This window comes from Orycteropus afer, unplaced genomic scaffold, assembly GCF_000298275.1.
Source record: "Orycteropus afer afer isolate SDZICR_OR568_19922 unplaced genomic scaffold, OryAfe1.0 scaffold00050, whole genome shotgun sequence".
Taxonomy (NCBI): Eukaryota; Metazoa; Chordata; class Mammalia; order Tubulidentata; family Orycteropodidae; genus Orycteropus; species Orycteropus afer.
In genome coordinates, this window is record NW_006921637.1 from 12,037,972 (window position 1) to 12,064,747 (window position 26,776).

At 42.6% G+C, this 26,776-nt stretch overlaps 1 protein-coding gene across 1 annotated transcript in view; it reads right to left on the reverse strand.

Moving 5' to 3' along the window:
• The window catches only part of CAPN9 (calpain 9), a 72,626-nt gene extending 49,854 nt beyond the window's left edge, over positions 1–22,772 (reverse strand). Inside the window, exons 1-2 of the mRNA XM_007938495.2 lie at positions 22,560–22,772; positions 920–989 (exon numbers count right to left, since the gene is read on the reverse strand). Of these exons, the coding sequence (XP_007936686.2) occupies positions 920–989; positions 22,560–22,772 (283 nt within the window). The remainder of the gene's footprint in view (positions 1–919; positions 990–22,559) is intronic.
• Positions 22,773–26,776: the final 4,004 nt, after the last annotated feature.

A 26,776-nucleotide genomic window follows, 5' to 3' on the forward strand; every position in this document is an offset into this window, starting at 1 on the left:
GTGCTGCAGGTGCTGCTGCTGGAATATATGTGAGCAGATATTTGGAGGTGTCCATTTATCAGACAAACTCTCAGTTTTCTCCTTCCAGAAGTCTTTGTTTTTAGAGGATAACAATAATGTCATTAGAACTCAAGGCTCCATCACACCACAGTCTGGCTTCCTCAAAGTTCACATTTCTGGACAAAATTGTTTACCATGTTCTGGTGTACTCCCTGGATGCTGGATATTGTAATACGGCTCCTTTCTGGTTGCTGCACACAAATGAAAGAGAATCACTGAGTGCTCATCATGAAAGCTACTACTAGATTGCTTTGTTTCTGGCTTTCCTGGGTGCAGTGGGGCACAAGCACCCCACCCTTGGCAAAATCACAGTTTTGTTTCTAATGTGTCAGCTGTCCTTTGGAGTCTCTAGTACAGCTTCTGGTAGACTCCACAGGAGACCGACACAGGCTGAAGGTGTCTATGACTTTACCATGGTCTTCTCATCTGTAAAATTAGGAGGATGGCTGGAGATTGTGTTGGAGTGCTGAGAAGCAAGCCTAGCTGGCAACTCAATGAATATTTGGACGTGTTGGCTATAGTTACCATGTATGAGAGTGCTGGTCCAATACTGCTGGGGTCATTGTTCTCATGAACTCCTGGGCTGTGAGCTTAGTCTAAGAGCACATATGCACTGTCACCAGAGGACTGTGATTGCAAGAGCCTTAGAATCCAAGGGGCCCATTCAAAGGGAACAGCCCAGTGAGTTTCGAGGATGGGAAGGAAGAAGAAGGAAGGAGAGTGGCATTCCTACCTACCCTGTGCCTCCTCCAGGGACCCAGAGATGCTACTGCTGACCCTTCCAGGTGATCCTTGTCCTGTCCCAATGGGGTAGCATCTATCAAACTTACTCTCCACTCTTTCCCCTCCAACCACTTACCAAGCTCCCCCTGGCAGATATCCATCCTGGTGGCCCCTCCAAGAATGAATTCTGGGTTTTTCACTATTTCCTACAAGAATGAGAACTTTGTTAACCTGAGGACTGCCACAGAACAAGCCAGTAAGATGGAGAAGGCTCAGAGCCTCTCTCGTTTCTCTGAGAAAAGGGCCTTTTCCCCTGTATTTCTATATTTGAAAGGCTGCCATGGCACTGTGTCTTGGACAGACCTAAAGTCTCTGATAGGTCACATCACCTATGGAAACATCCTGCCAAATCCAGACCCCATATCCCTCAACCTCCTGAGAAGCTCATCAATGCCATCCTCTGATCAAATAGACCATCACCATATCTATGCAGAGTGGGCATCAGTCATGCACTTAGGATTTCCACCCTTGTTTTGGATCCTGGTGAGGAATCAGAGGAGAGGGTGTGGGTTTGAATCTTGGCTCTACCATTTATGAGTGTAACTTCCACAGGCTTCAAGTTCTTCATCTTAAAATGAAATTAGGAATGCACACACAACAGACTTGTGCTAGGGATGAAATAAATTCCCACTCCCAACTCACCCAACTTTTTTCTTTCAAATAAATGCATTTAGAATCCAACAAAGTATGAAAAGAATTATATACCATGACCACATTAGATTTATTCTAGGTATGCAAGCCTGGCTCAACATTGGAAAACCAATCAATATAGCTTATCATATCAACATGCCAAAGAAGACAAATCATATGATCATATCAATAGATGCATAAAAAGCATTAGAGACATTCATAATAAAAATTCTCAGCAAACTAAGAATAGAGGGGAACATGTTTACCTTGGTAAAGAATATCTACAAAACCCTACAGCTAACATCATACTCAATGTTGAGAAACTAGATGCTTTTCCCCTGAGATCTGGAACAGGACAACAATTCTCTCTTGTGGTAGGTACTTCCATTCAACATTATACTTAAAGTTCTAGTTTGTGCAATAAGACAAAGAAAGGAAATACAAGGTATACCAATCAAGAAAGGAGAAATAAAATTGTTTTTACTCTCAGATGATAAGTTTGTCTGTGTAGAAAATTTTAAAGAATTGACAAAAAAATAACTCCTGGAACTAATAAGCAAGGTAGCAGGATACAAAGTAAATATAGAAAGTCAATTTTTTTTCCTATATACCAGCAATGAACAATTGAAATTTGAAATTAAATACAACATCCTTTACATTAGTACCATCACCAACAGCAATAACAACAAACAAACAGGCATAAATCTAACAAAGTATGTACAAGATGTATATGAAGAAAACTACAGAACTCTGATGAAAGAAATCAAAGACCTAAATAAATATTCCATCCTCATGAATAGGAAGACTTAATATTATTAAGATGTTAATTCTTTTCAATTTGATCTGTAGACTCAATGCAACCTCAATCAAAATTCCATGGACATCAACAATCTGATTCTAAAGATTACATGGAAAGGCAAAAGACTCAGAATAGCCAACATAATACTGACAAAGAATAAAATTGGAGGATTGACACTATGTGGCTTCAAGCTAAAGAAATCAAGACAGTGTGGCATTGGTGAAGAAATAGACAAAATAGATCATAAAACAAAACAAAGAACCCAGAGTTAGACCCACACATATGTAGTCAACTGATTTTTGACAAAAAGCAACAGCAATTTAATGGAGAAAAGATAATCTTTTCAACAGATGGTCTGGAAAAAACTTGATATCCACATGCAAGAAAATGAATATAGACACAGAGCTAACATCTTTCAAAAAAATTTACTTAAAATGGATCATAGACCTAAATATAAGATGCAAAACCATAAAACTTATAGAAGTTTCTCCTATGTTAATAGCAGAAAATCTAGGTAACCTTAGGTTTGTTGATGTTGTTGTTGTTATGTGCCATCAAGTCAGACCCGACTCACAGCAACCCCTCCTTGTGTTTCCGAGGCAGTATCACTATGGAAGTAGATTGTCTCATCTTCCTTCCAAGGAGTGGTTGATGGGTTTGAACCGCCAGCCTTCTGGTTAGCAGTCAAGTGCCTTAGGCACTGTGCTACCAGATACAACACCAAAAGCATAACTTTTAAATAAATAAATAAATGAGATTTCATTAAAAAGAAAAACTTCTGCTCTGCGAAAGATACCGTTAAGATAGTGAAGACAAACCACACCCTTGGAGAAAGTACTTTCACAGCACATATCTGATAAAGAATTTGTATCCAAAATATAAAAAGAACTCTTAAAGCACAACAATGAGAAAACAAACAACCCAATTAATTACAAAGTGGGCAAAAAATTTGGACAGAAACCTCATCAAAGAAGATAAACAGTTGACAAGTGTGTGAAAAAAATGTTCATCATCAATGTCATTGTTGTTAGGTGTGGTAGCATTGGCCCTGATTCATAGTGACCCTATGTACAATAGAACGAAACACTGCCCAGTCCTGTGTCAGCCTCACAATCCTTGCTTACCAAAACCAAACCAAACTCACTGCCATCAATTCTAACTCATAGTGACCCCCTTTGGGTTTCCAAGGCAGTAAATCTATATGGAAGTAGATTTGCCCTGTCTTCCTTCCACAGAGTGGCTGGTGGGTTTTAGCACTCAAGTACTACACCACCAGAGCTTCTTAATCCTTGCTTAGGGCATTATAAATTAAAACAATAATGATATACCACTTCTCACCTATTAGAATGGCCAAAACCAAAACACTGACAACACTAAATGCTGACAAGGATGTGGAGTAATTGTAACTCTCATTCCTTGCTAGTGGGAACACAAAATGGCACAGCCACTTTGGAAGATAGTGTGGCAGTTTCTTATAAAACTAAATATAAGCTTACCAAAACAATCTTGCAATTACTTTCCTAATTTACCAAAATGAGTTGAAAATGTATGTCCACATAAAAACTTCCCCATGAATCTTTATAACAGTTTTATTTATAATTGTAAAAAATCAGAAGCAATGAAGATATCCTTCAATGGGTGAATAGAGAAGGAAAAAAAAAAAAAAAAACTGTAGTACATCCATACAATGGAGTATTATTCAGTGATAAAAAGAAATGTGCTATGAAACCACAGAAAGCATTTTGCTAAATGAAATAAGCCAGTATGTATGTGTTCTAGTTACCTAGTGTCGCTCTAACAGGAATATACCACAAATGGGATGGCTTGAACAAACAGAAGTTTATTCTCTTACAGTTCGAGAGGCTAGAAGTCCGTTTCAAGTGCCAGGCTCTAGGGGCTGGGTGACCTTCGGCTTCAGCCCTGCCTCTTGCTCTTAGCCCACTGAAGCTGGAGGCATCTCTTCACTCAGGCAGCTACTGGCTGCTGAGACTGACAAGCCCAAGGTTGACAAATAAAATGGCACAGTCCTGATGTTACCAAACCACACAGTAGGCCATTAATTCAAGTCCGTTGAAAGTCCCAAAGGCTGCTGAACAACAACACGGCTACATGCAGGGTTCAAGCTTGCCATTCCCAAAGCTGTTTCTTATATATGGGAAGCAGACCACATACCCAAAGGCAGCTACTCAGCTGCTCGTGGTAGATCCCACCATGGAGTTGACTGCCAGTCTCATCATGGGGAATAACTACCACTGCTGCCCAGCCACTCAACCAGGTCCAACCAAGTTGACACACAAACTTAACCACCACTGTATGATTCCAATTAGAGTAAAATCTATGAAAGCTGGAGCCTGTTTAAGGTAGAGACCTGTCAGAGAAGGAAAACTCAAATACTCCACACTAAAACGAGTGATGGAAAAGTGGTAAGATTGCACCCTGTCAAAGGTGGCAAACTTGTGAGACCTGGAAAAATAAGGCAGTCCTGTCAAGTTTCAGATCTCACAAGTTTCACTGTATATGACATTCTAGAAAGACAAAACTATAGACAGTAAAAATATCAGTGATTGTCAGGGGGAAAGAAAAAACATGAATATATGAAGCACAGGGCATTTTTTAGGGCAGTGAAACTATTCTGTATAACACTGTAATGGTGAACACAGGACTTTATGAATTTGTCAAAACTTAGAAATGTACAATATAAAGAGTGAACACTATAGTAAATGATAGACTTTAGTTAATGAGTCAATATTGCGTCATCAACTTTAACAAATATCCCATTGGAATGCAAAATATAATAATAGGAGAACAGTGTGCAGCAAGAAGATATATAGAACTCTCTGTACTTTCTGCACAAATTTTCTGTAAACCTAAACTTTATTTTAAATTAATCACTCAGGTAAAATTTTATAATAGTATAACATTTTTATATCTCTTTCTCTCTTTATATATAGAAGTGTGATTAATAGTAGAGCCTGTCTGACTTTGTTGTTGTTGTTGTTATGTGCTGATGGATCTAAGGGATGCATCTGCCTAGAGTAGGTGGGTGTATCTCCCTGGGGTAGGTGTTCTGCTTATAGGTCTTTCTACTATTGGGCTGAGAGCCAATCCATGGAAGTAAGTCCATTTCCAGGCCTGAAGGATAACCCAGGGCCATAGTTTCAGGTGTTCCACCAGTCTTAATCTGACCTGTAATTCTGGTCATTTTTGTGTTTTTAAACTTTGTTTCACACTTTTCCTCCCACTCTATCCATGATCTCTAATTCTGATCCCTTTCTGAATGGTTGGCATTGGTAGCTGGGCATCGTCTAGTTCTTCTGGTCTCAGGGTCATGAAGGTTGAGGTCCTCGTGGTCCATCATATCTTTGGACTAATTGTTTCCAGATGACTTTGATTTTCTTCACTCTTCTTTTCTCCAGACAAGAGGAGACCAATAGTTGCATCTTAGATGGCAACTCAAAAGCTTTTTAAGACCCTATCCGCTACTCACCAAAGTGGGATGTAGAACAAGACTTTTATGTATTAAAGATTTTTATGTATTATCTTGTGCCAATTGTGTATGATGTCCCCTGAGATCTCCTAGAACTTAAATGAATATGTATAACTTCCCTTTTTGAACCTCATAAAACTGTAACTCACACTTACTTTAAGGAGTCATATCTGAGGAAGATTTCTCCTGGGTGCTTATCCAGCACTACATAAATAAAGCTACTTTCTCTTTCTCAAAGGCTGGTGTCCAAAGATTGGACTCTTTATGTGCCAGACAATGACCTTCCTTAGGGTCATCCCCTATTACAGTTTTGTGCCAACCCAGATGGGACTGAGGGTCCCCATCAGGACCTGACTGTCCAGAGCCAGAGTTTCTTCAAACTGTGGACCAGCTACCACCTGGATCTTAGCAGACACTGAGATTTTCATTCAGAAGAGATGGCTGAGTAGCTGGTGGCAGCCTCAGTAACTGCTGCTCCTGCCCTCAGGCACCTGGTTAATTACACTTGGCTAATTTCATCGCGGGAGCTCTGGTAGCATAGTGGCTAAGACACTTGCCTGCTAACCAGATGGCTGGCGGTTCAAACCCACCAGCCACTCCTCGGAAGGAAGGTTGGGCAATCCTACTTCTTGTAGTGATACTGCCTCGGAAACCCAAGGAGGGGTCACTATGAGTCAGGGCTGACTCGACAGCACATAACAACAACAATTTCATCTCATTAATTTCCTTTGAGAATTAGAAACTAGCCTGGTCTGGCACATAAGTTCTTTATTTCCTTTTATTAAGCACAACTGCTAGGGAAAGTGGAAATTTGAGGTTTTATAGGGTTGAAAACAAAGATATCCTCAGTTAGGAGGATTGAGGGCTATCCTAGACATCCTAATTCCTTGGTTTTTCCTCCCCACAGCTTGTGGCTGAGGAGAAGACCCCTAGTGCACCATAGCTTTCCTGCTTTTTGGTTAAAGTCTGATTTTGTTATGCATTTTCTGGGAGGTTGATGTTTAAGTAGATACCTCCATAAGTGTATTTCTGGTTCTGAAATTGGTTTTGGTTTTGGTTATAAAGGTTTTTGAATATTTTCATGATTAGTTTTTGTGCATTAGTGTGAGTGTGTACCAGCAAACAGATGGGAAACTGAGCAAGTATTCTGGAATGTAGCCCTTTAGGATGTATGCTTAAGAACTGACCATATTTTAGTTATGAACCTATGAAAAAGGAAGAAGATGTTTTTCTTTTGTAATATTTCCTGGCCCTAGTACCCACTTGATTCAGGCAAGAAATGACCTGAAAATGGGTCTTTAAATTTTAATACCATTTTATAGTTAGATTTATTTTGCAAGAGGGAAGAGAAATGGGGTGAGATTCCCTGTGTGCAGTGTATGTCTTTGTGGCAGAACAAAAATCTTCAAAAACAGTGTTAATTAATGGTACAAAGTACAGGAGGAAAGCCCCCTAAAGAAGAAACGCCTCTGATCCTTAAGGATTTGGAAGAGCCATATCCTCTTATTCCCTTGTCTCCACCAACAGCACCAGCACTACCTCCTTACTTGCCAAAGCCTCTGGCACAGGTGGCTGCCATGACAGCAGCACAAAGCATCCCTCAGGGAAGGGCAACAACTATATATCTTCCACTCCCTTCCCCAGTTTGCATCCTTAAAACATTGGGGCCTGCTTGGGAATGGTCTCACCAGCCCACACCTGCAGAGGTTCCCACTTCAGTTAGGGATTTGCTCTGACCGCAAAAGGCAATATATCCCTTGAGGCAAATCCTATCTGGATTGGACCATAATGGACAACCTAGAGGCTTCCTGTGGGTCTACATACCATTTTCTACATCTGATTATATAATTGGAAGAAGAATAACCTGGCCTATTGAGATGATCCAAAGAAGATAGAATCCCTGTTTGTGTCCAGTTTTGCAACATATCACTCTAACTGGGTGGACTTTCAGGTGCTACTCAGTACTCTCCTCACTCCAGAGAAGAGAAGAATGGTTTTAGAGAAGGTCTGACAGGTGGACAGACTGCATAACCACAAGGCCCAAAATAATCTTAGACTTCTGGTTGCTCAGGTCATTCCTGCACCAAACCCACTGTGGGACACTAATGATCCCCTGGGAGCAGAAATGCTAGAGCATTATCTCACTTGTTTTATAGTGGAGCTGCAGCAAGAAGATAAAGAAAATCCTTCTAGTTTCCTGCAACAGGCATTTGAGGCCTAATGCTTGATTAGTGAACCAAGAATGATGAGGCCCAGGGGCTCCAATGCAACCCAGCCAGCCAATTTTGACCTTCCATTAGGAGCTCCAGGTTGCAATAAGAGTGGGAGGACAGGCAGTTGAATTTTTGGCAGACACTGGAGCCACCTTTTCAGTTTTAAATACCCTGAGACACCCCCTCTCAAAGGAGAAAATGATAACAATCAGAGTATCAGGACAGCCCTTGGATCAGACTGGAATGGCCCAAGACCATCAGATTGGGGATACCCAATTGACCCACAGGGTTTGTTTGTTTACTTATTATTTATTTTTCTATGTATTTAATGTGCCTAAGGGCCCTATCTCACTCATGGGCCAAGATCTGCTGACTAAGTTAAATGCATGAGTAACCTTTGTGACCAAGAAATCCCAGATGACCATGGACACCCTCCCCCCAACAGGCTTGGACCCTGCAGGCAACTATGCTGAAACTTCTGGTGTTGGAAACTGCCCCTGCACTCCCAGAACTGCTTCAACAAGTGTACCCTGAGGTTTGGATTACAGGGTCTCCTGGCAGGGCCAAGACTGCCATCTCCATTAAGGTGATTGAGGAGCTGACCTGACCTACTTGACCAGCCCCTGAGTAACCTGGATCTAGAGTGATTCTCAGAGGACAGAAATTTTGTGAAACAAGGAATCCAAAAGTCTGGGTATGCAGTGGTGACTCTGCATGAGATCATGGGGGCACAAGCATTTACCCTGGAAATGTCAGCACAAAAGTCCTCACAAGAGCCCTGCAATCAGGTGAAGGCCAGAGAGTGAATATATGCACTGATTTGAGGTATACCTTTCTGTATCCCATGCTCACAGAACTATTTACAAGGAGCAGGGACTCCTTTTCTCTGGGTAGATTAACATCTGAAGAAATACTGACTCAATTATAAGTTGTTAAACTGCTGGCAGAAGTGGCTATCATCCACTGCTCTGGACACCAAAAGGGTGACTCATGAGTAATAAAAGGGAACCATCTAGCTGATCAGGCCTCAAAGCAGGCTGCCAGAGCAACTACTTGCCTTAACGCCTGAGCTCAATTTACCAGAGGAAGGGCCACAGTATTTCCTACAAGATTTAGAGAGAACCTGGGAATAGGGATTGAGAAGAGTGAGAATGAATGGAGATACAACTCAGTGGGACCGGTTTTGATATTGGGGCACCTAATGTACCCCATTATTAAATCTGCCCATGAAAATACACAATACAGAAGGGAGTCCATGCACCATTAGCTCTCAAGGCTTATCTCAGGAACTTTAATGCACCAGAACATCCAAAATGTACTACTTCAGTGCTTGGTTGGTACCAAGAATAATCCAAACACAGGACCTCTCCTATCTATGCACTGAGTACAGGCCTGAGGCACAGATCCTGGGGAGGACTGGCAGGTGGACTTCATAATGATGCCAAAAGTCATTAGGAATTTTAAATATCTCCTGGTGTTTGTGGATACCTTCATAGGATGTATAAAAGATTTCCCCAGTCATACTAAGAAAGCTGTGGAGGCAAGCAAAGCTCTCTTACAAGAAATAATTTCCCAGTTTGCATTACCTTCTTCCATTCAAAGTGCTAATAGAGCAGCATTTGTTTCTATGGTGACCTGGAAACTTTCAAAAACTCTGAGAATCCAAATGGAAGTTTAATGCTTCATGGAGGCCTCAGTCCACAGGAAAGACTGAAAGGATGAACCATATTCTGAAGAAGACTTTAGCCAAGTTTTGTCAGGAAACTAATTTATCCTGTATGAAACTTTTACTTATTGCCTTGTTAAGAATTAGAGTTGCCCCTAGAAGCAGGCTCACATTGAGCTCTTATGAAATTTTGTATGGGAGACCCTTCTTAAAAATGGCTTAGGGACTGGGAACCTTGAAGGGCCCCACCTAAATCAAGAATTCACTGTTCTTAAATATCTTAAAACATTGTCACCCCCTTTGTCTACCATTAACCAGTATGCTTCCAGCTGTATGCTTTTTCCTACAGATACCCCTTTGCATCAGTTTGTTCCAAGTGATCAAGTCCTCTTGAAGTGTTGGGAAGTCATACCTGAGAGTACAGCTGCAATCTCAATGGATTGGCCCTTATGAAGTCTTATTGACTACTCACTCATCCCTCAAGTTAACAAGAGTAAGACTGTGGGTCCATTACACCAGACTTAAACCAGCACTAGGTCCCTGACTAGAGGCACTACCAACAGAAAAGCATAGGACATTTCTCCAACCTGAAGACACCTGGCAGTGCAAACCTTTGCCAGATTTAAAATTCTTATTTAGGAAGAAACAAGATAAGTGATTTGTAATAGAGATTTTAGTTTCCTTGTTTGCTGTTATAATTATAGCTTTTTTATATTCTGATGACCTTTTCTGTGTTACCTCTAGACTTTAATCATTTCAGTTGTCTTTGAAATCACTAAGATTCACTAATGTGCCAAAGTTCTGACTGTTTGGCCCCAATACTGTGGATTATTGTTGCCTTCCATAGATGGGACCAAAATAGTTTGGTCCAACTTTTACAAGCAGTGGTGACTGGAGCAACCTCAAGAACTTTGGGGTATACCACCCATTGCCCAGGTGGCAACTCCATCCTGAGGTGACTGAATTAACTGCTAAACTAGTCTAAATTTTGCTTCAATCCCCAGTTGCACCATGTACCAACCTGATCAGTACATGAACCATGTGAGGTTACTTCCCAGCACTGATGCTACCATTCCTTGCCTAAACATCACCTATATAAAAGTTATGACTTTGAATTGCTCCCAAAGCTGCTCTTGCTGGAATGACAGCACCAATGGCATGAACACCTGTCCTTGGTGGCCACATATGGTGAACTGCTTGAGGGGGGTACTGTTTGTTCATATCCCCTTGGCCTGATACCCTAATCATACCTCCCCTAATGATGTCATTATTGTATCCCTCATCTATCAACCAAGGTTCCAGAACCATGGAGCCAGAACATTGAGGAGAGGGAACTCCCTTTCAGGATTACAGACTATTATCAGCAGGACCCTCTCAAACTATTGGGGAATAGACCCATGGCTACAGACAGTCAATGAGACCATAACAACTCAATTCCTCCCAGGCCACCATTTGTGCCATCCTCACACCCAAGGTTTGTGTTTATTTGTGGTGAGGCTCAGGGAGGAGAGCCGGCATTTTGATGTCTTGATGGAGATAGAGTAACTGGCCAGTACATTCTGGACCAAATAACTACCTCTGTTTTACTTCTTACCAGCTCTTCAGTTACCCAAAGCCACAAACAAAAAGGGGCCTTAGGAAAGTAATGCATTGTGTTTGACAGGGGGAAAAATTTACCATACCATCGGTGAGCATTCCATCCCATGACCTCATACTTTTTAACCTTACTCCAGCTATCAAGAAGTTGGCAAATACTACCACCAGTACTCTGAGCCTCCAACAAAAGTCAGTAAACTCATTAGCCCAAGTAGTTCTTGACAATCTCTTAGCACTGGCCTACCTTTTAGCTGAGCAAGGAGGAATTTGTGCCCTTACCCATACTTCCTGTTGTATTTGGATTAACAACTCCCAAGAAGTGGAGCAGAATATCCAACAAATTTATTTCCAAGCCCAGTGGCTTCATAAATCTGTCAGTAACACCCAGACCCAGATATTTTTTCATGGCTCACCTCCTGACTATTCGATGGGTCATGGTTAAAGGAAGCTTTCATTCTTTTAATTATCATTATTTTAACAGTAAATTCTTCATTTTTCTACCATGTCTTCTTAATTTATTCATTAAGCATATTACCCACAGGCTACAATCTTCCAGGCTCCTTATCCTCAGTTCCCCCTAGATCAAAGGATACCAAGCCATTCCTCTTGTAGATCCCTGTAATAAGCTGCTGGCAAGTTGCATGCTAATCCTTAAAATTGACCCCATTCATCAGGAAGAAACCAGAGTGGTCATTACCCCCATTCCCAAGACTGAGAACTGTCAAACTCAAGGGAAGTTTTGTAACCCAGCCCATGCCTCCATAGCTCTTGCAATTAGTGACTTTCCATGGTAACTTCCCTTATTTCTTTTTTGAAACCAGCAGTTGTAAGCAGGAGACAAGAGTATGCCAATTCCTACCAGATTTGGCCTGCAGAGCATCTGCAGAAGATTTCAGCCTTGCTCTAAGATGACCTCGTGAAGTAGTCCCTATGAAAACTCCCCCACCAGTGATATTAAGGCCACCATTTTTAGAACATGTGATGTATGACCACTGTGCATGCACTTGCACCATCCTAAAAATCTCTGGGCATTAGATCTGCTATAATTTAAATGACTATGTGTAAGTTCCCTTCCAAACCCCATAAAATTGTAACTCACACTTACTTCAAGGAGTCAGTTCTGAGGAAGATTCCTCCTGGTTCCTTACCTGTTGTTGTTGTTGTTGTTGTTTGCCGTCGAGTTGGCCCCGACTCATAGCGACCCCTCCTTGGGTTTCCGAGGCAGTATCACTACGGAAGTAGGAGGATTGCCCAACCTTCCTTCTGAGGAGTGGCTGGTGGGTTTGAACCGTCAGCCTTCTGGTGAGCAGTCAAGTGCCTTAGGCACTATGCTACCAGAGCTCCTGGTTCCTTACCTAGTGCTATGTAAATAAAGCTACTTTCTTTTCCTCAAAGGCTGGTGTCCAGAGATTGGATTCTGTGTGCACCAGACAATGACCATCCTTGGGGTCTGTGGTGGTTAAGTTTGTGTGTCAACTTGGTTGAGCCTGGTTGACTGGCTGGGCAGCTGAATGTAGTTATTCCCCATGGTGAGATTGGTAATTAACTCCATGGTGGAATCTATTGGAGCAGCTGAGTAGTTGCCTTAGGGATGTGGTTTGCTTCCTGTATATAAGGAGAAGCCTTAGGAAATGGTCTCTAGCTTATGGCATGCTTGAACCCTGTATGTAGCCATGTTGATGTTCAGTGGCTTGCCATACTCTGCCAATCTTTGGACTTTTAATGGACTTGTGGTTTGGTAATATTGGGACTGTGCCTTATTACTTGTCAAACTTGGGCTTGTCAGCCTCAGCAGCCAGCAGCTGAGTGAAGAAAAGCCTCCAGTTTCAGTAGGCTGGGAGTAGGAGGCAGAGCTGAAGCCCAAGGTTGAAGGGCTTTAATCCAGCCCCTAGAGCCTGGCACTTTGAACTCAGACTTAAAGCCTCCAAATTGTAAGAATAAACTCCTGTTTGTTAAGGCCATCCCATTTGTGGTATATTCCTGTCAGAGTGGCACTAGGTAACAGAACAAGGTCATCCCTATACAGAATCAGGATCAGGAAGCATGTAGGTAAAACGTCTCTCTTTCTCTCTCAGTTCCTCTTGACTGTGCAGTCTTCCTCTAGGTACCCCCTGGACTGTCTCCTCTCAGCTCTTCAGGACAGGCTCTCCTTGGCTTTGCTGTTGGGCCCCTTCAGGGCCCCTCACTATCTTCAGTATTATAATCCTTAACCAGTGCTCCAGTGCTATTAGGGATTCCTAGCCTCCTTGCTCTCTCTAGGAGATCTGGTGGTGTAGTGCCTAAGGCATTTGACTGCTAACCAGAAGACTGGCAGTTCAAACCCACTAGCCACTCCTCGGAAGGAAGACTGGGAAATCTACTTCTATAGAGATACTGCCTCAGAAACTAAAGGAGGGGTTGCTGTGAGTCAGTACTGACTCGACAGCAATGAGGGTTTTTTTTTTGTTTTGTTTTGTTTTTTCCCTCTCTCTCTCTGCTCCTTCTTCCTGCTGCTTCTCTTCTTGTTTCATTCTGTCTGCCTAAACCTTTGTGGGGCTGGCTGCTTATATCTAGAAATTCCTTGTCAATTTTAAGGCCTGGCTCTCCCACCAAGGCGGCAACCTGAAGAATCCCCTCTCAATAGGTCACAGACACTTCATTTGTATAGTCTATTGACTAAGCCCTGCAAGGTGCACACAAATCATAGGGATGGCTGCAGCCCAGGGCTGTTGTTGTTGTTGTTGTTATGTGCTGTTGAGTCAGACATGATGCATAGCAACCACTCCTTGGGTTTCCAAGGTGGTATCACTATGGAAGTAGATTGCCCAACCTTCCTTCTGAGGAGTGGTTGGTGGGTTTGAACACCAGCCTTCTGGTTAGCAGTCAAGTGCCTTAAACACTATGCTACCAGGGCTAGGCAGAAAATATCAATTGTGAACAACTTACCCAGGAAATGTCAATCAACCTGGACATAAGAAACAATTCCACTTAGGTAGAAAACTAGGGCAAAGGTAACTCCTTAGGGCTTGGGGAGGTAGGGATGTCTCAAGCTGTTGTTGTAATGAACCAAGGCAAAAGGCCACATAAAGGAACTCATTTCACTTCAACATACAATTTTACCTGAGTGTATTATATATTTTACTATAAAACTCACTGGTATTAAGTAAATTCTGACTCATAGCAACCCTATATGATAGTAGAACTGCCCCATAGGTTTTCCAAGGCTATAAATCTTTGTGGAAACAGATTGCTTCAACTTTCTCCTGCAGATTGGTTGGCGGGTTTCAACCACTAACCCTCTGGTTAGCAGCCAAATGCTTCAACCACTCTGCCACCAGAGCTCCTATATTTTATTATATGCAGTATATATTACCTATTAATATATAAGTAATAATATATATTGATATATACACACACAGTGCATGTGTGTGTGTGCATTAATATATACATATATGACATGACCCACACAGTGCCATTGAGTAGATTCTGACTCATAGCAACCCTTTAGGTTGGAGTAGAACTGCCCCATAGGGTTTCCAAGGCTGTAAATCTTCATGGAAACAGATTGCCTGTTGCCTCATCTTTCTCTTGAGGAGCTGCTGGTAGGTTCAACCACCAACATTTTGTTTAGCAGTCAAATGCTTTAACCATTGTACTAACAGAGCTCCTTATATAATATGAAGGTTTATGTATAAAACATTATACAAAAAATTTTAGATGATTATATATAAAATTTATATATTTTTAAAATTTTTGTTGAGATGGTGGGCTCCATTCCTGCTAATGAACAAGAGAGATAAAGTTCTGGTCCTCATGGAGCATAGGTAGGACTGAGAGACAGAGAATATGCAAGAGGAAGCAAATACAAAACTGCTGGGAGTGATAAATGCTCAGACAGAAAGGGATGGGTGTGATGTGAGCTACTTTAGATGAGGTAGTCAGGGATGGCCTGTTCCATAAGCTGACAGTTGACTTAAAGGACACCTGGGAAGAGATATAGATGACAGCTTGTGGTGGTTAAGTTTGTGTGTCAACTTGGCTAGGCCTGGTTGAGTGGCTGAGCAGCTGGATATAGTATTCCCCATGTTGAGACTTGTAATCAATTCCATGGTGGAATCTACTGTGAGCAGATGAATAGCTGCCTTTGGGTATGTGATACGTAATCCTGTATATAAGAAACAGCTTTGGAAATGGTCTCTAGTTTATGGCAGCTTGAACCCTGCAGGTAACCATGTCATTGTTCAGCAGCCTACCATGGTCTGCTGACCTTGGGACTATCAATGGACTTGAATGAATGGCCTGCCATGTGGTTTGGTAACATCGGGACTGTACCTTTTTTACTTGTCAACCTTGGGCTAGTCAGTCTCAGCAGCCAGGAACTGTCTGAGTGAAGAAGCCTCTAGTTCTAGTGGGCCAGGAGCAGGAGGCAGAGCTGAATCCCAAGGCTGAGGTGCTTTCACCCAGCCCCTAGAGCCTGGCACTTTGAATGTGGACTTAAAGCATCCAAACTGTAAGAGAATAAACTTCTCTTTGTTAAGGCCATCCCATTTGTGGTGTATTCTTGTCAGAGCATCACTAGGTAACCAGAACAGAATATGGTACCGAGAGAGTGGGGTGTTTCTCTGACAGATTAACTAAAATGTGGAAACAGGAGTGGAGTGCATCCTTGACCCAAGACCCTGGCACAGAGACCCTAACATGCAGCATGAGAGACGGCAGGAGCAGAGCCCAGAGACCAGCATCAGAGACAGCGGGAACAGAGCCGAGAGAACCGGCATGAGACAGCAACAGGCTTACCAGCCCATGGAGCAGATAGCTGGATGTCACTGAGTAGGTGGCTTCCTGGTGGAGTGGGTTGCCTTCACTTATTAATTGGTAGAAAAGACTGGCATGAAAGAGAGTAGCAGGTTGACTAGCCCACAGAGCAAGAAAGCTGAGTGGTTTTTGGGCAGGAAGATTTCTTATGGAGTGGGTTGCCTTTGGCATTAATTGGCAGAAGAGCAGAGACCAAGGAAACAGGAAGAAGAGCTGCCTCAGCCTCAAGGGTAGGACCATGGCCTTTGGAGGTGGAACCACCACTGCCTCCTAGGTTTCAAACAGCCAGACCTTCACCAACTTGGTTCTGGAGTGTGGAGCTGCTCATTCATGTGGGCTAGTGGGATGGAGTCATAGCCACTGTCCAAGAGTGAGGGGGTAGGGGTGCCATGCCCAAGAGGGAGAAGAACGGGGCCACCAGGCCAAGGGGGTGATGTTGCCACTCAAGGACTAAGAGACTAGAGTCATCCAATGAAGAGATCTGTACAGATATCACCCACTGAAGATCTATACAGGTGCCAAGTTTACAAGGGGTGGAATTGTGGTGGTTATGTTTGTGTGTCAACTTGGCTAGGCCTGGTTGAGTGGCTGGGCAGCTGGATGTAGTATTCCCCATGATGAGACTGGTAATCAACTACATGGTGGAATCTACTGTGAGCAGCTGAGTAGCTACCTTTGGGTATGTGGTCTGCTTCCCATATATAAGAAACAGCTTTGGGAATGGTCTCTAGCTTATGGCTCACTTGAACCCTGCATGTAGCCGTGTCATTGTTCAGCAGCCTGCCATGTGTTGCCAACCCTGGGACTTTCAAGGGACTTGAATTAATGGCCTGCTTTGTGGTTTGGTAACATTGGGACTATGCCATTTTGTTTGTCAACTTTGGGTTTATTAGCCTCAGCAGCCAGTAGCTGCCTGAGTGAAGAGATGCCTCTAGCTTGAGTAGGCTGGAGCAAGAGGCAGAGCTGAAGCCTAAGGTCAAGGGGCTTTCACCCAGCCCTTAGAGCCTGGCACTTGGAATTTGGACTTCTAGCCTCCCTCACTCTAAGAGAATAAACTCCTGTTTGGTCAATCCATCCCATCTGCAGTATATTCTTGTCAGAGTGGTACTAGGTAACCAGAACACAGCTCCTGGCACATAGTGAGTACTCAATTACTCTAATAGAATCTGAATACAGGAAGAGTAAGGGATGTTTTCCCTTCTGTTTCCAGAAACCAGGATTGGAGAGGGAATCCCACCTGGAGACTGGACCTTCACACTTATATCTGGGCAGATGCCCAGGCAGAGAGTTAAAGTCACACAATATCCTGGCCAGTCCTTGGCCCTGAATTATTTTGTCACTCACTCCCTAGGAACCTTGCCTATCCTCTGTCTTGGGTTGAAGGATGCATGAGCCCAGACCTCGTAGAGGCATAAACATCCCAAACACAATACTGAAAAACTAACTCTATGACACATTAGTTTCTTTGAGTTGCCATAAGAAAATACCACAAGTAGGAGAAGATATAAAAACAGAAATGTATAATCTCGCAATTCTGGAAGCTAGGAGTCTGAAATTCAATTCAAAGTGTCAGCAGGGCCATGTTCTCTCTGAAGTCTCTAGGGGAAGATCCTTTCTTGTCTTTCCCAGTTTCTGGTAGCCCCAGGTGTTCCTTGATGTTCCATGTTCCATAACTCTGCCTCACATGGCCATCTTCTCCGTCTGTCTGTACTTCTGTTCCTTTTTTATAGGTCACCACTCAGAAGGGACTAGGATCCATCCTACTCCAGTATGACTTTATGTTAACTGATGACAACTTCTAAGACCCTATTTCCAAACAAGATCATCTCCACAGGTACCAGAGGCTAGAACTTCAACATACATTTTTTGGGACATAATTCAATTCCTATCAACACATCCTTGTGTTCTCATCCTCAGCTCCAGGCCCTAATCTCCAATACAGCAGAACATGGAATGTACAAAGGATGAATGCAGAAAAATTAGAAGTTGTAAAAAATGAAATGGAACACATAAAGATTGATATCTGAAATGGACTGGTTTTGGCCATTTTGAATTAGACAACCATATGATCTACTATGCTGGAGATGACAAATTTAAGAGGAATGGCATGGCATTCATCATCAAAGAAATGTTTCAGGATCTAGCCTGAAGTTCAGTGCTATTAGTGATAGGATAATATCCATACACCTACAAGGAAGAAAAGCTAGTACTACTGTTACTCAAATTTACACACCAACCACCAAAGCCGAAGATGAGGAAATTGAAGATTTTTTACTAACTTCTACAGTCTGAAATTGACCAAACATGCAATTAAGATATGTGGGTTATTACTAGTGATTTGAATGTGAAAATTGGAAAGAAAGAAGAATCACCGGTAGTTGGAAATACTGGGAGTTGGCCTTGGTGATAGAAATTATGCTGGAGATCATATGATAGAATTTTGCAAGACCAAAGACTTATTCATTGCAAATACCTTTTTTCAACAACACAAACAGTGGCTATACACTTGGACTTCACCAGATGGAATACACAGGAATCAGATTGACTACATCTGTGGCAAAAGGTGATGGAAAAGCTCAATATCTTCAGCCAAAACAAAGCCAGGAGATGACTGTGGAACAGATCAACTGCTCAGATGCAAGTTCAAGTTGAAGCTGAAGACAATTAAAACAAGGCTATAAGAGCCAAAATACAACCTTGATTGCATCCCACCTAAATTTAGAGACCTTTTGATGAATAGATTTGATGCATTGAATACCAGTGATGGAAAAGCAGATGAATTGTAGGATGACATCAAGAATATAATCCATGAAGAAAGCAAAAGATCATTAACAAGACAGGAAAGGAAGAGAAGACCAAAATGGATGTTAGAAGAGTCTCTGAAACTTGCTCTTGAATGGTGAGTAGCTAAAGCAAATGGAAAAAAATGACAAAATAAAAGAGCTGAACTGAAGATTTCAAAGAGCAGCTGGGAAGACAAACTCAACTGGTGTAATGAAATGAGAAAAGACCTGGAGTTAGAAAACCAAAAGGGAAGAACATGTTTGGTATTTCTCAAGTTGAAAGACCTGAAGAAAAATTCAAGCTTTGAGTTGCAATACTTAAGGATTCTACAGGCGAAATATTGAATGATGTAGGAAGCACCAAAAGAAGATGGAAGGAATACACTGTACCAAAAAGAGTTGGTCTATTTTCATCCATTTCAGGGGGTGGTATGTGATCAGGTATATGATTAGCACTGAAAGAAGAAGTTGAAGTTGCACTGAAGGAATTGGCAAGAGAAAGAATGGACAGACTTCTTTTCATCTACTTTGATCATGTTGTCAGAAGGGACCATTCCCTAGCGAGGAATATCATACTTGGTAAAGTGGAAGTTTGTTTTGGACTGTGCATTGAAGCACCTGGCTCAAGGAGACCCCAAGGGACCTCCACAGCCCTTTCTGCCTGGATTGTCCAGCCCAATCAGGGGAGTTGCTCTGTTGCCCTAACAAGTGATGCTCACCATGGCCATTGCTATGAATTCCTATCATGGACTTCATGTAGACTCTGAAAGCCAGGAGATCTCTGACCAGTAGGGTGTGCCAGACTCTTCAGCCTTCTAGGGATCAGACAGACTCCAAGTCTGGAGATTCTGCTTCTTCTTAACTTCCCTGTGCCCCTGTCCCCTCAGCCTTTGCTGCCAACTGTGCTTGCAGCATGTGCCTAAGCATGTGGCATGTATGTGTCTCTGTATATGCTCAGTGCCTCTTTGTCATATGTGCATTTGAGTTTATTGTGTCTGTTAATGGGTGTCCTGCATGCATAGGTGGGGCCCAAATATGCATTTGTTCATGGGAAATTTTGGGGGAGGCACTTGAAGGAGAGGGTTACCTGAAAGTACAATCCTGTGCCAGGATGATTGATCACAGGGTCTCAGTAATCATGATATGAACCCAGACTGCTGCTGGGGTTCTAGAAGCTGGGAGAGAGGCAGGACCTCATCAAACTGGCATCGTTTTCATGGAACACAAAGGGCCTAACATCCTGAAATGTTTGCTTTCAGGGCTTGTTCTGTTTACCTGATAAGTCATCAGGGCCTCATCCAAAGTTCCAGACTTTTTCCTACCATGTAATTGATTTAAAAAGGGAAAACCTCATTCTTGTGGTACAAAAGGTAAATACACTCACCTGCTAACCTAAAGGTTAGAGGTTTGAGTCTACCCACAGGCACTTCACAAGAAAGGCCTGGAGAGACGGTGCTTCATGAAACAGGTGTCCTGTGCTTTGGGTAAGAAGTGAGCCCATCCTGAAGTGTTCAAAAGTTTTTTATCTTGTTTGCATGTTTCCTATTTAAACCATTGCAATAATTTTAATATAGGGAGAGAGAGAGAGAGAGATTGATATGGTGAGAACTGCATGCCTTTCACAATTGTTCTCAGGTATAGGCTAACCAAGCTGTTTGTCAGCTCAGTTTTTTTCTCAGGTGGCTGGGTGAGCCCCAGCCTCTTACTATGTCTACACACACACACACACACACAGACCACACACTCTCACACTCACTTACACAGGCACTCACTCACACACAGTCACACACATCAATACATTCACTTATGCACCACACACACACTCACTTATCCACCACACACACTTACACACATATTCACAAACGTATATGTAGTATACACCACACACACCCAACACACACACTTTCACATGCACTGATATTCATACATACATCACATAAAAACACACTCACATAAACTCACACACATAACACAATCCATTCCCCTTGAGTCAGATCTGACTCATAGTGACCCCTCCTTGGGCTTCTGAAGCAGTATCACTACGGAAGTAGATTGCCCAACCTTCCTTCTGAGCAGTGGCTGGTGGGTTTGAACCTACAGCCTTCTGGTTAGCAGTCAAATGCCTTAGGTACTATGCCACCACACTCATATATACAACACACACTCATACACACTCATACATACAAACTCATACAAAGTCATTCACACAGTCACACACGCTCACATATATATATTCTCACATATACACATATACTCATCCCACACAGAGACTACAATAGGAAATGAAAGTAAGCGATGAAGAGCTTACCACTACATAATCAAGAGCTTATGTTTACTTTGAAGAAGTTCTGGTGGGACTCTGGTTAAGGCGTTGGACTGTTAACCAAAAGGTTCATGGTTTGAACCCATCAGCCATTCTGTGGGTGTTTCCATAAAGATTTACAACCTTGGAAACCCTATGGGGGTTGCTATGAGTTGAAATCAACCAAGTGGCAGTGGGTTTGGGTTTTTGAATATTTACTTTGAGCTCACCCTGAAGAGCTCAAAAGTTTTTGGTTTTGCCTACAACAATATGTTTCTTTTTTAATCCATTGCAGTATTAATGTTGGGAGACAGGGAGGATGTTGAGAGGGTGAGTCCTGTGCCACTTATAAGTGAGATGGGCCTAAAAGTTAATGATGATGTTGATGATGATAATGACAGTAATAGTAATGGCAATGATAGCTGTCATTTATTGAATACTGTCTGTGTGCCAGACATTGAGCCTAACATACTCACTGCTGTGGAGTGGATTCGATTAGACTCACAGTGACCCCTCCTTGGGTTTCGGAGGTGGTAAATTGCCCAATCTTCCCTCCTTCCTTCCTTCCTCCCTCCTTCCCTCCCTCCCTCCCTCCCTTCCTTCCTTCCTGCCCTCTGATTAGCAGTCAAATGCCTTAGGCACTAAGCCACCAGGGCTCCCCATGTGACTATAGTCATGTAACAAATTAGTGGCAGAGCAGGGGTCTTGTCTGCAGGCCTCTGATTGCCTCTATTTGCCCACGAGCCTCTGTCCCCACAGGAGCCCCTCCCAAGCCAGTGCCACCCAAAGGGAGCAAAAGCCAGCCTGGGTGGGTCACCAGGAGGGCCTGATGAATACAGCATGGCAAATATTGACATCCTGATCTAGGCACCAGCTGGTGCCACCTGGGAGCCAGCACCTCTGACTCCTGGGGGTGGGGGCAGCAGATTCACCTCAGAAGGTGGGAACATCCCTTTACTTGTACCTCCTTCATCACTCACTTACCCAGCTCTTGCTATGATGGAGGGAGAAGGGGGGAGGATGGAAAGTAGTGTCCTCCACTCAGGGCCAGAAGCTGAGGACATTTCACCTATACTACCCTAGCATCATCCCAGCATTGTCTCACACTGACCCCCAACCCATCTCTGCATTTGTTTGTCCTTGAATTCCTGAGACTTCTTCTATTGGATTAAGTCAGGTTTCCAGAGTTTTGACTCCACTCTCTGCCTACTGACAAGATCCTGTCTGACTCAGGGCCCTAGCCTCGGTGGAAGCAGAGAGCTGGGCTCGAGTGAGCAAGCAGCGGGACTCCTCTCAGAGCATCCAACTCTGCTGCCCTTCCGTTTCCAGCTGTGGAAGCAACCTTGCAGTTCGAGTTTGTGTACGCCTCCTCCCTTTTCGCCAACACCTCATCCCAGCGCCTCGCCTTCCCCTGCGCTGCTCCGCAGCCCCTCTCGCTGTACTCACCCCTGGCCGTTTCCACACGAAGGGGACCGGGGGCCGCTCGCTGTAGAAGAGGGAGGCACTGCTGGCAGGGAAGTCGTCATCCTCGAACAGGACGCCCTTGCACAAGCATGCCTGCCGCAGCTGCTGGAAGCTTTGGCCAGAAGAGTGAGTGCTGCGGGCATCTCTGCGGGCTGGGGGCGCCCGGGAGGTCGCGACCCGGTGGAAGTAGGGCATGGTGCCTGGAAAGGGAGTGCGGACGCAGAAGCTGTTCGTACCGAGTACCCGCCGGGTCACACCTGTTTGTCTGGGAACTCCCTGCTGGACGGAAGAGGACTGCACCCAGAGTGCAAACTGCTGATGAGAGTAACCTGACCTGGGCTACCCACTCTGGGGACCCGCAGTGCCCTCCGCTGAAGGCCTGGAAATCCAGTGAGAGAAGATTTCTTCCGAAGAAAGCCAGGCAGTAGCAGGCCACCGTGTTCCCGTGGGACAATGCACTGAGCGTCCTTCCCCAAATCACTTCCCTAAAACAGAGTTGTAAAAAAGATCTTAATGAAACATAATAGCAACATACTGCCTTAATAGAGCTTACAAGCCCTCTCACAGTCTGGTTTTGATTTAGATCAGAAGTCTTACAATGTTTCTGTAGAAGGCCAGATATTATAATTATTTTTTGGCTTTGTTGTCCACACAGTCTCTGTCTCAACTACTTAGCTCTGCTGCCTCAGTGAGAAAGCAGCCATATGTAAATAAATGGGTCTGGCTGTCCCAGTAAAGCTTTCCTGACTTGACTCCTGATATAGATGTCCTCAGGAGGGACACCTTCTCCCTCCAGTTTGCTTCCACATTCCTGGAAGATGAGCATGGGCAACACGTTCAAAATAGACATCATATTAATGAAATTCCTTGCTCTTTAAGACTCTGCAAATACATTTTTGCTCAATATCATCAGTCAGACTAGGCCAGGGAACAACAGAACAAGTTCATGTTGAAGCTGAAGAAAATTAAAACAAGTCCATAAGAATCAAAGTATAACTTTGCGATATCTCACCTGAATTTAGAAACCATCTCAAGAATAAATTTAACACGTTGAACACTGATGACTGAAGACCAAATGAGTTGACACGTTGAAAACACTGATGACTGAAGACTAAATAAGTTGTGGAATAATATCAAAGATATCATACATAAAGATAGCAAAAGGCCATTGAAAAGACAGGAAAAGAAGAAAATACTAAAATTGATGAGACATAAATCTTGCTCTTGAATGCAGAGTAGCTAAAGCGAGTGGAAGAAAAAGATCTGGACAGAAGATTTCAAGGGGTGGAGGGCTTGAGAAGCAAAGTAAAGTATTACAGTGAAATGTGCAAAGATCTGGAGTTAGAACACCAAAACGGGAGAACATGTTTGGCCTTTCTCCAGCTTAAAAAAAATTCAAGACTTGCATTGCAATACTGAAGGATTCTATGGCCAAATATTGAATGATTCAGGAAATAACATAAGAAGATGAAAGGACTACACAGTCATTGTACTAAAAAGAATTTGTCAGTGTTCAACCATTTCAGGAGGCAGCATGTGATCACAAACTGGTGGAAGAATCCAAGCTGCACTGAAGATATTGGCAAAACACAAGGCTCCAGGAAATGACAGAACAAGAATTGAAATGTTTCAACAAATGTTTCAACAAATTGAACAATACTGGAAATGTTCACTTGTCCATGCCAATGAACTGGAAAAGATCCATATTTATGCCCAAGAAAGGTGATATAACAGAATTCAGAAATTATCAAAGTCATTAATATCACATGTAAATAAAATTTTGCTGAAGATAATTGAAAAACTGTTACAGCAGTACGTTGACAGTTGATTGCCAGAAACTCAAGCTGGATTCAGAAGATATGGAACAAGGGATATCATTGCTAACATCATATGGATCTTGGCTGAAAGCAGAGAATACCAGAAAGATATTTATGTTTTTTATTGAGTATGCAAAGACATTTAATTGTATGGATCACAACAAATTATGGATAACACTGTGAAGAATGGGAATTCTAGTACTTAATTTTGCTCATGTTGAACCTGTACATAAAACAAGAGGTTGTTATTTAAACAGAACAAAGGGATATTGCATGGTTTAAATTATAAAAGGTGTATGTCTGGTTGTATCCTTTCACTACACTAATTCAGTCTCCATGCTGAGCAAATAATCCAAGAAACAAGAAGAACACAACATCACATTGGAGGAAGACTCATTAACAACAACCTGTGATATGCAGATAACACAGCCTTGTTTGCTGAAAGCAAAGAAGACTTGAAGCAGTAACTGATGAAGATCAACAACTACAACCGTCAGTGTGGATTCCACTTCAATTTAAAGAAAACAAAAACCCTCACACCAGGCATCAGACCAGAAGTTCTTGGGATTGCTCAGCCTATTGAGGATTTGATCCTACTCTATTTCCTGCCACAAAGTCTTTACAGCTGCCTTTGATGAGAAGTGAATCCATTTTCCCATCAGCTTCAGCTGGTATGGACTTTGAATTATTTGGATCAAGATGATACTACAGTAGTGATATTATATCCCTCGGGACTTATGCTCTCATCCTGGGAGCTCTTCTGGCACAATTTCCACAATTGACTAGTGAGAAAAGCCAACACGGAGAGAGGGTTGGCCATCTGGGCCATCCTAAGCATCTCAGATGAGGCCCTAGACCCGTGACTGAGCTCAGATGAGGACAACAAAATGCAGCCAATGACAGAAGGACAGCCCTGCTGAGCCTGGCACAAATTGCCAACCCACAGAAGATTGTTGTTGTTGTTGTTAGGTGCCGTTAAGACGTCTCTGACTCATAATGACCCTATGTACAACAGAATGAAACACTGCCTGGTCCTGTGCCAGCCTCATTATCCCTGCTATACCTGAGCCTATCATTACAGCCACTGTTCAATCCATCTCATTGAGGGCCTTCCCCTCTTTCATTGACCCTCTACTTTTCCAAGCATGATATCCTTCTCCAGGGAATAGTTCCTTCTGACAACATGGCCAAAGTAAATGAGACAATATTTGGCCATTCTTGTTCCCAGGAGCATTCTGGTTGCACTTCTTCCAGGACAGATTTGTCAGTTCTTTTAGCAGTCCATGGTACTCTCGGTATTCTTTGCCAATACCACAACTCAAAAGCATTTACTTTTCTTCGGTCTTCTTTATTCATTGTTCAGCTCTCACATGCATAAGAGGTGATTCAAAATACCATGACCTGGGTTACGTGCACCTTGGTCTTCAAGGAGATATCTTTGCTGTACAGCACTTGAAAGAGGTCTTTTGAAGCAGATTTGCCTTATGCTATATGTCATCTGATATCTTGACTTCTGCTTCCATTAGTGTTGATTGTAGGACCAAATAATATGAAATCTTTGACAACTTCAATCTTTTCTCCATTTATCATGATGCTATTTACTGGTCCAGTTGTGAGGATTTTGTTTTCTTTATATTGAAGTGTAATCCACACTGCAGATTGTAGTCTTCATTCTTCATCAGTGAGTGTTTCAGGTCATCCTCACTTTCAGCAAGCAAAGTTGTGTCATCTGTGTATTGCAGGTTGTTAATGAGTCTTCCTCCAATCCTGATGTCACGTTCTTCTCCATATAATCAAGTTTCTTGGATTATTTGCTTAGCATACAGATTGAACAAGTATGGTGAAAGGATGCAATTCTGAAGCATTCCCTTCCTGATTTTAAACTATGCATGCTGTATCCCCTTGTTCTCTTTGAATGACAGCCTCCTGGTCTATGGACAGTTGCTCATGAGTACAATTAAGTGTTCTGAAATTCCCATTTTTCTCAATGTTATCCATCATTTTTTATGATTCACACAATTGAAGGCTTTTGTAGAGTCAATAAAATATAAGTAAACAACTTTCTAGTAGTCTTTGCTTTCAGCCAAGATCCATCTGACATCAGCAATGATATCTCTCATTCCACATCCTCTTCTGAATCCAGCTTGCATTTCTGGAAGTTCTCTGTCAATATACTGCTACAACCATTTTTGAATTATCTTCAGCAAGATTTTACTTGCATGTGATATTAATGATATTGTTTGATAGTTTCCACATTCTATGGGATCACCTTTCTTTGGAATGTGTACAAATATGGATCTCTTCCAGTCAGTTGGCCAGGTAGCTGTCTTCCAAATTTCTTGGCATAGCTAAGTGAGTTCCTCCAACATGGCATCTGTTTGT